The sequence below is a fragment of the Chelmon rostratus genome, chromosome 11, assembly GCF_017976325.1.
Source record: "Chelmon rostratus isolate fCheRos1 chromosome 11, fCheRos1.pri, whole genome shotgun sequence".
NCBI lineage: Eukaryota > Metazoa > Chordata > Actinopteri > Chaetodontiformes > Chaetodontidae > Chelmon > Chelmon rostratus.
This window is the reverse complement of record NC_055668.1, coordinates 13457935-13469432: the sequence shown is the minus strand read 5'-3', so window position 1 is coordinate 13469432 and position 11498 is coordinate 13457935. Positions and strand designations below refer to the sequence as shown.

The 11498-nt window shown below is 42.4% G+C and overlaps 1 protein-coding gene across 4 annotated transcripts; it reads right to left on the bottom strand.

Moving 5' to 3' along the window:
- Window positions 1-1301: 1301 nt before the first annotated feature.
- On the bottom strand, window positions 1302-11298 carry zgc:123010 (uncharacterized protein LOC641500 homolog). Of its 4 annotated transcripts, none has more exons than XM_041946821.1 (16): window positions 11126-11298; window positions 8476-8558; window positions 8304-8384; window positions 8128-8184; window positions 7827-8033; window positions 7552-7653; window positions 7145-7190; window positions 6853-6946; window positions 6610-6751; window positions 6375-6479; window positions 6101-6194; window positions 5420-5453; window positions 5202-5279; window positions 4184-4286; window positions 3968-4089; window positions 1302-3825 (listed from the first exon to the last, which is right to left on the bottom strand). In XM_041946821.1, exons 1-16 carry the CDS (start codon window positions 11181-11183, stop codon window positions 3690-3692), a joined length of 1542 nt encoding a protein of 513 aa, XP_041802755.1. In that variant the 5' UTR covers window positions 11184-11298; the 3' UTR covers window positions 1302-3689. The 4 variants fall into 4 exon arrangements, with proteins under 4 accessions (XP_041802755.1, XP_041802757.1, XP_041802756.1 ...); XM_041946823.1 differs by having other exon boundaries at window positions 5202-5276; XM_041946822.1 differs by having other exon boundaries at window positions 6853-6943.
- Between the last annotated feature and the right edge of the window lie 200 nt (window positions 11299-11498).

Below are 11498 nucleotides of genomic sequence, written 5' to 3'. Positions count from 1 at the left end.
TACCTCTCTAATTACGCCGACCGAGCCGGCTCTGCCCTTACCCACAATCTGTGGAGGCATGAAATAAATACATGCTCTCCAACAATAAACAAGTGCCTTTTCAAACGACAGCACCTCCTCACACTCACCCCCACGACCGTCTCTCTGGGCTTTCATAACGCTTTTACTTTCAAACCAGCCATAGGAGCATGTCGGCGTGTGCTGCGTGGAGGATGTGCTGTGCAGGTTGAGGGCTGTAAGAGCTGCACGTAGAGGTCGACATCATTGATCTAGCATCAAAAGTCATCCTTAACAACAAGGTGGGCTAAAATTTGACTGTGTGGTCAAAAATATTCAAAATGAGGTTAAAATATAAGCTGTATAGTGAATGTTTTCTCATGCCTGCTTAAATCTAGTATGTAATGGTTGAAAATCCTTTATTATATACTTGTTCAATACCTTTAAATGCATGTGTGTGATTTTAAAGGGGTACTCCACCAATTCAGTAACGTACTTCCACATAATCAGGGGAATTTCCAAAGCAGCAGAAGCCAAGATATCTTACAAACATGTTTTATTAGAGCACCCCTGCCTCCTCTATAAATGCCCCCTTCTTTCAAACCTCACACCTTATTTGTAATGCAGACTTTGTTAATTTCTTAAACCTTGAGGGCATATACAAATGTTTCCACAGGCCGTGTAGTTAATTCTGATGAGTGAACTAGAGTTCATATGTCGCTGTAAAGTTGTGGAGTGCCCCTTAAATTTTCTAGTACACACAGGTGGCATCAGGCTGCAGTTCCTCTCTATTCAAAATGTCATCTGTGGCCTAATGGTTGCTTTTCCCACACATTTTAAGCACTGTTAGTCATGTCTCCATCTCCCACTGGTCTGGGTGGTTACAGATTCCCTAATGCGTCTTTCATGCTGGCCACACGAGTGTCTCCTACAAGTGATGACAGGGTTACCATGTCCCCCCCACATCAGTCTGGTCTGCTTTGATTTATATCTTCAGGGTTGTATGCATCAGGAATGACTTAAAGCAATGTCTTGGTTCATGGAGATGAAAAAAGATGAATGCACACACGATGCAATGCATATACACTTATCCTCTTTTGATCTCTGGCTGGTTAAGTTGGTGACATAGTTCAGTGAGAACCTTTCATGTACAACGCTGCCGCCTTGTGGCAGGCAGAAAAAACACACACTACTGCCAGAAAATTCACATTTATAACATCTTAGCAGAATAACTGCATACCTCAGACATTTTTTCCCCTGGTTTGTGCCATTACTCATGTAGAGACTCATAAATATGAGGTATAGGTGGTTCAAATACATTTATTAAATATAAAAGACTCTTTTGCAGTGCAGTAACGATAATACAAAATATTTGGAAGATTAACAAGATTGCAGTGCTCTAGTTATCAATGTGTACATCATAATTAAAAATCCATAAAAACATACCAAATAGATAAAATTAAACTCAGGGAAATCTTGCATCTGTCCAATTTTGAAATATCCACAAGATGAAATCAAAATATGCTTCGGAGACATCAAACACGTTATTAGTCTGCAAAATTAAATGCACTACACAACCATAGTTAACAGCACCAGTCAAATACGAAACAAGTTTGTTTTATCGACAAGTGCAGTCTAAAGGTGTGTTCAATTCATTTTTCACTAGATTTAGCCGTAAGACAGAAAGTAATACAAGAGGAAGTGAAGTGAAGCATTAGACAGTGTTTGCACCAATTGTTCTTAATAATGCTTGTCTCTTAAAGCCAGAAATAAACAGAGGAGGGGACATTTCTTTAACCTACCATGAAGTGAAAAGACAAAGAGAATGAAAGACTTACGGTATGTTGTAAAAAAAGAAATAGAAAAAAAAACAACTTAAGTATAAATAGGAAAATAAATACTCTCACTATGCTGTGCATAGCTTACTAGTGAACGTAGTGTGGACTTAAACCAGCTGTAATTGTTATCTAGTGGATGATACAGACACATGACAATGGGTTTTAATGCACGGTTGTGTTGAAACTCATGAAAGAACGAGGCTGTTTTCAGTGCAGATGCATCAGATGAAGCATTCTTTGGTTCACTGAAATACTGAAATGGAGACCCCCCCCATAAGGTCAAAAACACTGCTTTTCAAGGTTCATAAGTTCTTTAAACAGATCATGTTACACACATGACCGTGAATTTGTGTTTGCACATGAATGAGTGTGAATTTTTCCAAGGCACCGTCCTGTAGTATGAAGTACTTTACCAAAGAAATCGCCCTGTCTGTCACAGGCATTAACCGACAGAAACAGTCTACTTCTGCCAGAGGTTGTAGGTGTGTGTAGGTCAGACACAGAACTGACAATCAAGTCCGAACTTTTCTTTTGCATAGACGAAAAGCACTGTGGTGTCTACTGTGTAAATACACCTGGAAAGCATATTTCATATTGTAATGCTGAGATAAAAACTCAGGAAGGCTATTCACTTGCATTGGGTACGCAGATCAGTGCCACAACTAGTTCTCCTACAGTCCGCAAAACCGGGGAGAAGTGAACTGAAGAACGCCACACTTGACATTTCACACAATCCAATACAACTAAACTAAAACTATGGCCTCATAACAGAATTGAAACAATACCTCTCTGACATAGTCTCACCAAAATACTGAATACTGCAGCCTTCATAAAGCTAGCATTCTCCTAAATTTCATGATATCGTCAGGTGTTTCTGTTACTTCTTCCATATCCAACAATTATGGCTATGAAGCACAATGAGTCCTCAATCATGTCAGGAAAACTGAACAGGCATGCAGTGTGTGTGTATTCAACAGTTTAACAAAAGGGCAGCTATGTGTAAATTAAGTGACATATACACCTACTGCATGCATTAATATGTTCAATTCTGTTATCCCTTGTCTATTTAGCCACTTATGATCATCTTAAAGGCACCTCTCTGGGTCACTGCTCTGTAGCTTACTAGCTAAAAGAAAACCCTCATCTATATAGAGAAGTACTGAAATGTCAAGTTTGTCTGTTGCTACGTCTTTGGTCTGGTCAACAATGTGCAGATACTGGCAGAGGAACCAGTGGCCCCAGCCCCAGTATGAACTGCAGACTGGTGTGAGCAGTTGAGGGCCATGGATAAACCTAAACTGTATTCGTCAAGTGACTAAACTTTAAAAATGGGGAGAAACACTGCTCTGTGATGGAGTTTCTAAAGAAGGAAGGTGGCGAGGATTGAAAGAACCTTGGCCTGAAAAAATCCATACCGAGTCCTTTCATTACTGCTGTATATGACTGAGTCGTCACTCCTTTTTCAACAGTGGACCCAGGCATTTTCACTTCCTGGTTGTGGCTCTAGGTTGTTTCCCCTAAAGCAGGAATAGGTCACTTTGTGCCATGAAGTGCTGTGATTATGAAGGTTTTTATTTAAAACAGAGACTGATTGATGTACTACTGAGCAATATTGCTCAGTTTAGTCTTGGCCTGAAATAAAAACCTTCATACTCCCAGTCTTTTATGGCACATGTGTGACTATCCCTGCCTTAGAGCCTGAGTGCTGGCTCCGATCCTACGACTATTCCAGTCCATTCTGCTACAGTAAATATTTTTAGCCCAAGGAACCTGGTCCAGTAAGTGCCGGCTCCTTTGGCTTTGTCTGTGCATCCAAGTTTCCTGCACACTACTAGAGCAGAGAGTAGGCCGAGTTCAAGGCTGCCAGGGCTTCCTGTCCTTGCCTTTCTGATCAGGAATGTGTTTGTAGCGACATTTGTCCCCAAAATGGCAGCCGGTTGTTCTCCAGAAGTAACACTCGTCTCCGTTCACTGGGCCACGACGTCGTGGTCTGTGCAGAGAGGAAAATTACATGAACAGACGCATCAAGAGACAAAGAAAAAATATTACATATAAAAGCAAATAAAACTGCAGTGCTGTGGTATGACTTCAGTGACGTAGAGATTTTATAGTGAGGCTGAAGTGTGTCTTACCCAGCAGCTGCCCCCGCTTGCTGTGTGACAGGGACGCAGGTCTTAAGTGGAATGGGAAGGACCCTCTGAGTGCGGCGGTCAGGATAGCGTACCACTAAACGCGTGTTCTCGATACAATAACCCTGTGAGAGGAAGCAAACATGCAGATCTGAGTCCTACAACAATGTTCTTTAAAACCCAACACAAGACTGAGAGGAGAACAAAGCAAGTACTCACATTTAGTTTCTCCATGGCACGAGCTGCCATGTTTGCATTCTTGAAGTTGACAAAGGCACAGAATCTCTCATGCAGCACTCGGATACTCTCTATCTCACCATACCTACAATGCAAAGCCAATGATTTAACAGACAATTAAGTAAAGTTTAGATTTCAATGTTACTGTTCAAAGAGGTGCAAACACGCTGAAATGCCTCTCCGGTTATTGAATTAGAGACAGGAGCACTGAGTATATCGACTGACTTTAAGCAGCAAGTCATAATCTCAAACATTTTCACTTACAATAAATGTCACTATGGTGAAAGGAGGTAACACAATGGTGATTGAGCCTATGGCCCACTGATGAAAGTATTGGCAGATATATATATATATTTGCAATTTTATGAACTGGGCGTCAGTCTCGACATTCCAGGAAAAAAAATGCTGTATTGAGTTACTGCTAATGCAAACCTGCAAATTTCTACTGCTGCAGCTTCACATTAAAAGAATTTAACTGACAAGTCACAAGTTGACTTTTATTGTGAAGTTGTTACTGGAAATGCAATGTGTTTGTCAGTTCACTTACTGCTATCATTCTTAAAAAATCTTCAATCTTCAATCTCGTCATTTCCTGCATTTCATCAGTCTGAGATATTGCAGGGAGTAATGAAACAAGAAGGAGTGGCCACAGTGAACTGTTAGATGTAGAGCTGCAGGCGACTGGCTGCATACCCACCTCTCATCGAGGTAACCAACTCCTTTCACTGTGCACTGCTGTTTGCAGACATGCAGGGTGCAGCAGACCACAATTCCTCACAGAATAATGAAAAAGCACAATTATTGCCTCACAAACGGCGAGTGTTTGTTTTGCTGCCCTGAGACTTATGTGAGCTGCAGTACTGAACCCTATTTACAGATCAACCACTACTGAAATCTCTGAGATTGCCACTTTAAGTCATAGATCTGATTAGAGAACCTTTTAACTGTTCACCTTTCAAATTAGGTAAGTATCAAATGTTTTACTGAAATAGGATCGTACATTTTAAAAAGGTCCCAAAGGTGTTTCTCAGTTAGCTCAGTTGTCACATTTCCCACCCACAGAGATGGACAAGGACTTCTGAGGGAAAGAGAAAGAGAACGTGACTGAAAGCAATAAAATCACAGCTGAGATCAAATGTTGACAACCTATACACACAAATGTGTGAACAAAAGTGAACAACCCCTCGCTCTGATCAGGCAAACACAATGGTCACCTACCCTGGTTGCACTACTGATGGCTCTTGGCTCCCAGCTGCAAAGCAAAAAGAGCTCCATCAATACAATATACATCTAGACTTAGAATTACTGCCTCATGGCTATATTCCTCCACCAACCAGTCAAGCTGCAGTTTACATGCATGTCCATGACTGATAAGTAGTGAAAACTCTAAAGGAATTTAATGAGTAAGAAACGTGCTGTCTTCACTTAGAGGCTATTTTTACAAAGGAGTACAAAGGACTGATAGAGAGCTTCATCACATGGTGCAACAACAATCACCTGAAGCTCAATATCAGTAAAACCAATGAGTTTGTGCAGGACTACAATGCTTCAAATATGGATGTTGCTTCACAGAAGCCACAAATTGTACAACATGGATGTTTTGCGCACATCTTCAATCCGGCAGCACAGGAGGTCTTTATAATATCCACACAATCACTCACAGTGACCTTTGACCACCAAAATCTTGCTTGTCAAAGGGAAAATGTGACAGACAGACGTATGGATGGACCACCAGTAAACATAATGCCTCTGGGCACAGCTGTCACCGGTGTGGAGATATAAAAAAGGCTGTTTGAGTTTGGCATTTATCCCATTCCACACATTACTGCTCTCCACAGCTGTAAAGAGAAAACATAGGCCCTCTCTATAAAATAAGAAAATATGTACATGTGATCTTACCCCTGGGAACATCAGAACAAGAGGACAGAACAGCCTGCACAGTTGAAAATTTCTCCAGCAGCAGGACACTTTGCCCTTCTTCAAAGCCAAGCTCCTGAGGAAAGAAGAGTAGAAAATGAGCAACCAGAAAGCACAACTAAAGATATTACATTTTAATTCAAGATGACTAGTTCAGCTACATGTTGTTTCTAAAAATACAAAGTTCAGAGGAAGCTCTGGTTATTTTCATTCACAGCTACAAGCTTTACAGGAAACACCTTTGCCACGTATTTACCATCAACTGCAGCACTTTGCAGTTAAAGAGCTCAATGACAGCCTCCTCACAGTCTTTGTCCAGTTTCAGCACCTGCTCCATAGCTTTCTCTGCCTCACTGTACCGCTAAAACACACAGACAGAGACTCACAAATATGAGTACGCAAATGCTAATCTTATCACAAAGGCTTAAGTGTAAAGCTATTCAGCAGAATTTTCTTTGACTACATGTTGTATCACAGTAACCTGTACCCACTTTCATGCCCATGAGAGCACTGCCCTGGCGGAAGTGTCCTTTGGGCCAGTCTGGAGCCAGCTGAATGGAGCGTTCAGCATCTGCCAGGGCCTCAGTGTACTGCTCCAAGCAGTAATAACAATAGGAACGATTCCCAAAGAATCTGCAGGACATCAAAAAATACAAAAGGAATATGTGACGTGTCTGGAAATGTATGCACTCCCTTTGTAGGTTATTAGAAAGCCATGACCACAGATGATGTACCTGTTGTCCTTTGGATCACATTTGATGGCTTCTGTAAACATACTGACTGCTTGTGTGTACAGCCCCTCTTGCACCAGCTTTATCCCTTTTTCTGCTAGAAAGAAAAAATGCTTGTAAATAATTCTCTGGTGAGCCGGAAGCCCCAGGCTGGAGTGACTGCAGTGGTGCACGCTGACTCACGTAAAAAAGGTACATTTAATCAATAATAACCTCCAAGGCTTTGCTTCTCTTTAAATTAATAACTAATTAAAAGGCTGATTATGTACCCTGATATGCAGAAACCATGCCTCACCTGTCAGCGATGCGCTTTTCTTGGTCATGGTGTCAGTTCCATTTGTCTGTAAGAAAAATATCTGTTTATTATTCACAGCTGTGAAAATGTACTGAGCATTCTCAACAGGAAATACTCAGATTTGCATTTGCTGAGAAAACGAACTATAAAGCGTGGGCTTAATTCACTGCACAAATGCCCAAGGTCTAAGCGTCACGTACAGCTGAGTTATAGTAAGTCAACACACACGCACGCACACACATTTCAGCAACTGCTGTAAAGGCTTTCATGGTCCAGAGTCCACTTTTCCACACATTGGACTTTTGAACCGCTGCCACAAGAAAAATTGTTGACAGTTATGGCAGGAGCTCTTGCTATACCTACTCAGCTTACATCATCTATTAGCATTCATTCGCCTCTCTTCTGACCTCATTCTCTTTGTTTTCTTTGGACTTGCGACTTGATCCTTTGGGTTTGATATGGCTAGCAGCATTAGCAAAGAAGGCACTGCTCACATCCCACTCTGGCTCCTGTCAGACACAGAAAGCCAGACAATCATGTCGTCCAGGCATACAGGCATGCAGGCTTTCATATTCAAACAGATACTATACCAACTGATTCACAGACTTAAACAAGAGATCTGACACTTGATGGTTCTACTGTAGTTTCATACATGCATAATTGTCTGGTGTAGTGCTCCTACCTCTTCAGTGGATCTGGCTTGGGTCTTCTGCTGTCCTTTGATTCCTGAAGGAGCCATGACTGGGGTGGCAACGTACTTGTGTGAGGCAGCTGCCTCATTTTCCTCCACTTTTTGCACCCTTTCTTTCTCCTCGTCAGCACCGACTTCTGCTTCTGACTCGCTCTCATCCAGTTCAGACTCTGCACCTCCATTCTCGTCCTCATCATCCTAATGTGCAGCACAATACATATACATTGAGTTATTCACATTCATTAAAAGCAAATGTAGCGTGAATTTCTAGAAGGAATAGTATGATTGTTACCCGTTCAGCACTCTCGTTTGGCTTAACTTGCTCCTGCTTCTTACGTTTTCGACGGCGCTGGAACAGATGCAGCGGTTGACACATCAGAAAACGCATGACTTTACCCATCATTCATAGCATAATAGACCTTATTAAAAGTACATCAAGTAGGATCTTTAACAAATTTGCGCGCCCACCTTCCTCTTGGCTTTGCGTCTCTCCGCCCTCCGTCTGACCTTCTCCTCTTCACTCAAATCCTCCTCTCCATTTAATGCATCCTAAACAAACAGACACAGTTGAACGCTGCACATTGTACCTTCACCCTCGCAGTCCTAACAATGCCGTGTCAGTCTGACACCATTTGTTTACCTGTGACAAAGTGGCATCATCACTTGGGTCAGGGGTTGCGGCACCACAGTCCATCTGCTCCTGCTGCTGCTGGACAGGGGGGCCTAGTAGGAGACGCACATATGCTCTTAAGAACCCAAATAAACCATCTTGGAAGCAGACATGTCGTCAGGTGAAACTTTTCTTATCAAGAAAATGTCTTAAATGTAGCTCTTGTTCTTAGATAGATATAGCATACAGGAATACTCTGCACAGCTAGTCGTTACTTATGTACATTGTGTTTCATCATCTGTTATAAAAAAAAAGGTACAAAAGGTCTGCCTTAATAATAACAGATGCTTTGCAATAATGTTGCTCTGTGCAAGAGATTAAGTGACACGTCTGCGCATCAACAAGCATGCTGACCAAGACGTTTGGAGAAGAAGTGTGCCAACCTGAGAACACAAAAGAAATACTGGTTGTCTGGATTGTAAATAAACAAATTCCTCCTTCCTCATTCACAATCAAGTCTAACTGCTACGACCTTCGATAACAAAAAGTTAAATTCTAAGTGACACTGGGTGGAGACAGGAAAGATGATGTAATGCTTTCTTATCAAAAACTAAAAAGAGGTCAGGTAAACACAACCTGAGACAAAAGTGCACACAGAACAGAAAACTCAGTGAGATGGACTCAAGTTGTTTCTTTTCGTTCTTAAGACAGAGATGCTTATTTTAACTTTTCCACATGCAACACACAGCTGCCTTGGGCACTTGCTGTTTGAGAACATGATATCTTTTCTCAGAAACTAGGTTTAAAATGACAACCACTGCCCTGGTTGTGGGAGATATATATATAAATATATATATGTGTGTGCGTGTGTGTGTGTGTGTGTATGGGAGGGGCACAGATCAGATCAAGCCAGGACCCCATCACTGACTTAGGCCCAGTGGCAGCAAACAAATGGCAACACAAAGGGAAGCAAAACACCGGACCATGCAGTAATCTAGGTGGTGTCAGATTTCAATTTGTTCAGCAAAGATCTCCAGAGTAGTGACAAATTCATACTTGGATGGTGACTCATGTTGTGACTCGTGAGGGATTGATGCGAGTGACTGCAGCTCTCCTGCTGCTCAGTGCAGTTTTGCTCGATGTATTCAATACTACATTTCTAGTGGAAAAAGACAAGCAGCCACTGGACTTCCTCATTCTCTATATAATAAACGGTACTGGGCCTCGGGCTAGCATTTTAAATGCATTAAATATAGGATTAGTGAAAGTCACTGTTTAACCATCCATCCATGTACATTCCAGCACATTTTCTTTTGCATGTATTGAAATAAGTGTCATTGGCTGTGGTCCAGTAAAGAGTCCACCGTTCTGTCATTGCGAGGAGTATGTGCCTCTAAACATGCACATAAAGTGGAAGGAATTTCAGCTGTCCGTGTCTGACTAACGACTCAAATGTCAGGACATACCCACCGCGGAAGCCCAGCTCCATCAGCTGAATCAGACTTTTTGTTCAATCATAACTATAGCGGAACACCCTCCCAACATATAAATGATACGAGATACGTGGACAAAAGCAACAAAAGAGTCTCTGTCTCTGTCTTTTCAAGGAGACTGCTTAAATTAGTGTTGAGTTGAAAGGTGAGCTCGTTCCACAGGAATGCAAAATAACAGTGTATCACTGGAGCTTCAAGCAGGAAATCAGCTTCACGTCTCTTTTTCTTTGCTGTCCCTCAGCTCTGCATCCCAGAGAGAGAGAATATAAGCATTAAACCAGTCACTACTACAAGAAGTGTGGTGAGTGATTCTGGATGCTGACCAAAGACACGTCTGTTTACACAACTTTAAAGCAGTAACATGCTCAGTGAATCATCAGTCTTTATACACACTAAGTGCAAGGCTGCAAGATACAGCTGCTGTGGACGGAGCTGAGTCCACGGACCATGACACCTCTGATGCGAGTCACGTGGGCCCCGTGAATGTGCCTGAAAGTGTGCCATTCAAAGAAAAGCTCGATCATATGATCAATTTCCGATCAGAGTCGTTTGAAAGTGGTGTTCTTGGATGCTCATCCGCCACTGATGAGGCTGCAACACAACTGCCCAACACGGAAGCTAAACTCGGATGGAGAAGCGAGAAGAGGAACAAAGTGTGGGCATATGATATTTTCACGGACTTAACTAGGTGCTCTGGCGCGTCCTGGGCTACGGGGCTTTTGGCACCTATTTGACGCATTGTTATCATACCGACATGCACGAGGGACTGCACCTCTAATCTGTGCTAGTTTTAGTCCTTTGGGCACGTCTCCTGCCACATAAGGCCCACTCACACTTTAAAGTTCGGTTATTACTGGCCCCGTGACTGTAAAACTCCGTTAAAGTGTGTTTTAGATACGTTATTACAACTTCTTGGCAGCGACTGCGCGAACTTGGAAGAGGCGCAAGTCAAGGGTGGAACTGGCAAGAAGGGACATTTCATTGTTAAACCAACAACTCAGCTTGAACTTCACGACAAAGACCCGAACCCAAACTGCGAGGTACGACCACAAATATGTCGTTTAATAACCCAGACGTCGCTTTAAACCCCCAGTTTCTTTCTCACACGCGTTTCATTATCATTTAGGGAACCAGTTGAACTTGCGGTCGTTAGTTTGGAAAGTTTTGAAAATTGGGACGTCTCTTACCGCTCCCGAGTCCCAACAGCCTGCATATATCTCTGGTGAATTTCATGAGCGCAACCATCCAGCATTATCGTCTCGAAATATCCCACTAAAAATACTCAAACAAAGGTTTAGGTTAGTGTGAAACACGCTTGTAACATCGGGACAGCCGACAGCGAATCTGCGGGAATCTACGGTGGTTTGGTTGACTTCCTGAGCGTCAACGCGACGCGGGCTCCACCCTGAGCTGCGTCTTAAAGGCACAGGACAGCCTTACCGCTTAAGGAGCGGCTCAGACATGATCACGCGCAGTACCGACCTGTCATGTTGCCTCTCGGCGCAGGTAATAATTCGCAACCATAATTAATTTGAGTGATATGTATTTTATTGTCATAAT

Excerpts from the sequence above, each read along its gene's own strand:
- zgc:123010 (XM_041946821.1), bottom strand. The coding sequence starts at position 11,183 with ATGGTTGCGCTCATGAAATTCACCAGAGATATATGCAGGCTGTTGGGA. Across the intron at positions 6,195-6,374 it reads GCAAAGTGCTGCAGTTGATG|GAGCTTGGCTTTGAAGAAGG; the intron begins GTAAATACGTGG and ends TTCTTTCCTCAG. Across the intron at positions 5,454-6,100 it reads TTGTTCTGATGTTCCCAGGG|CTGGGAGCCAAGAGCCATCA; the intron begins GTAAGATCACAT and ends TTTGCTTTGCAG.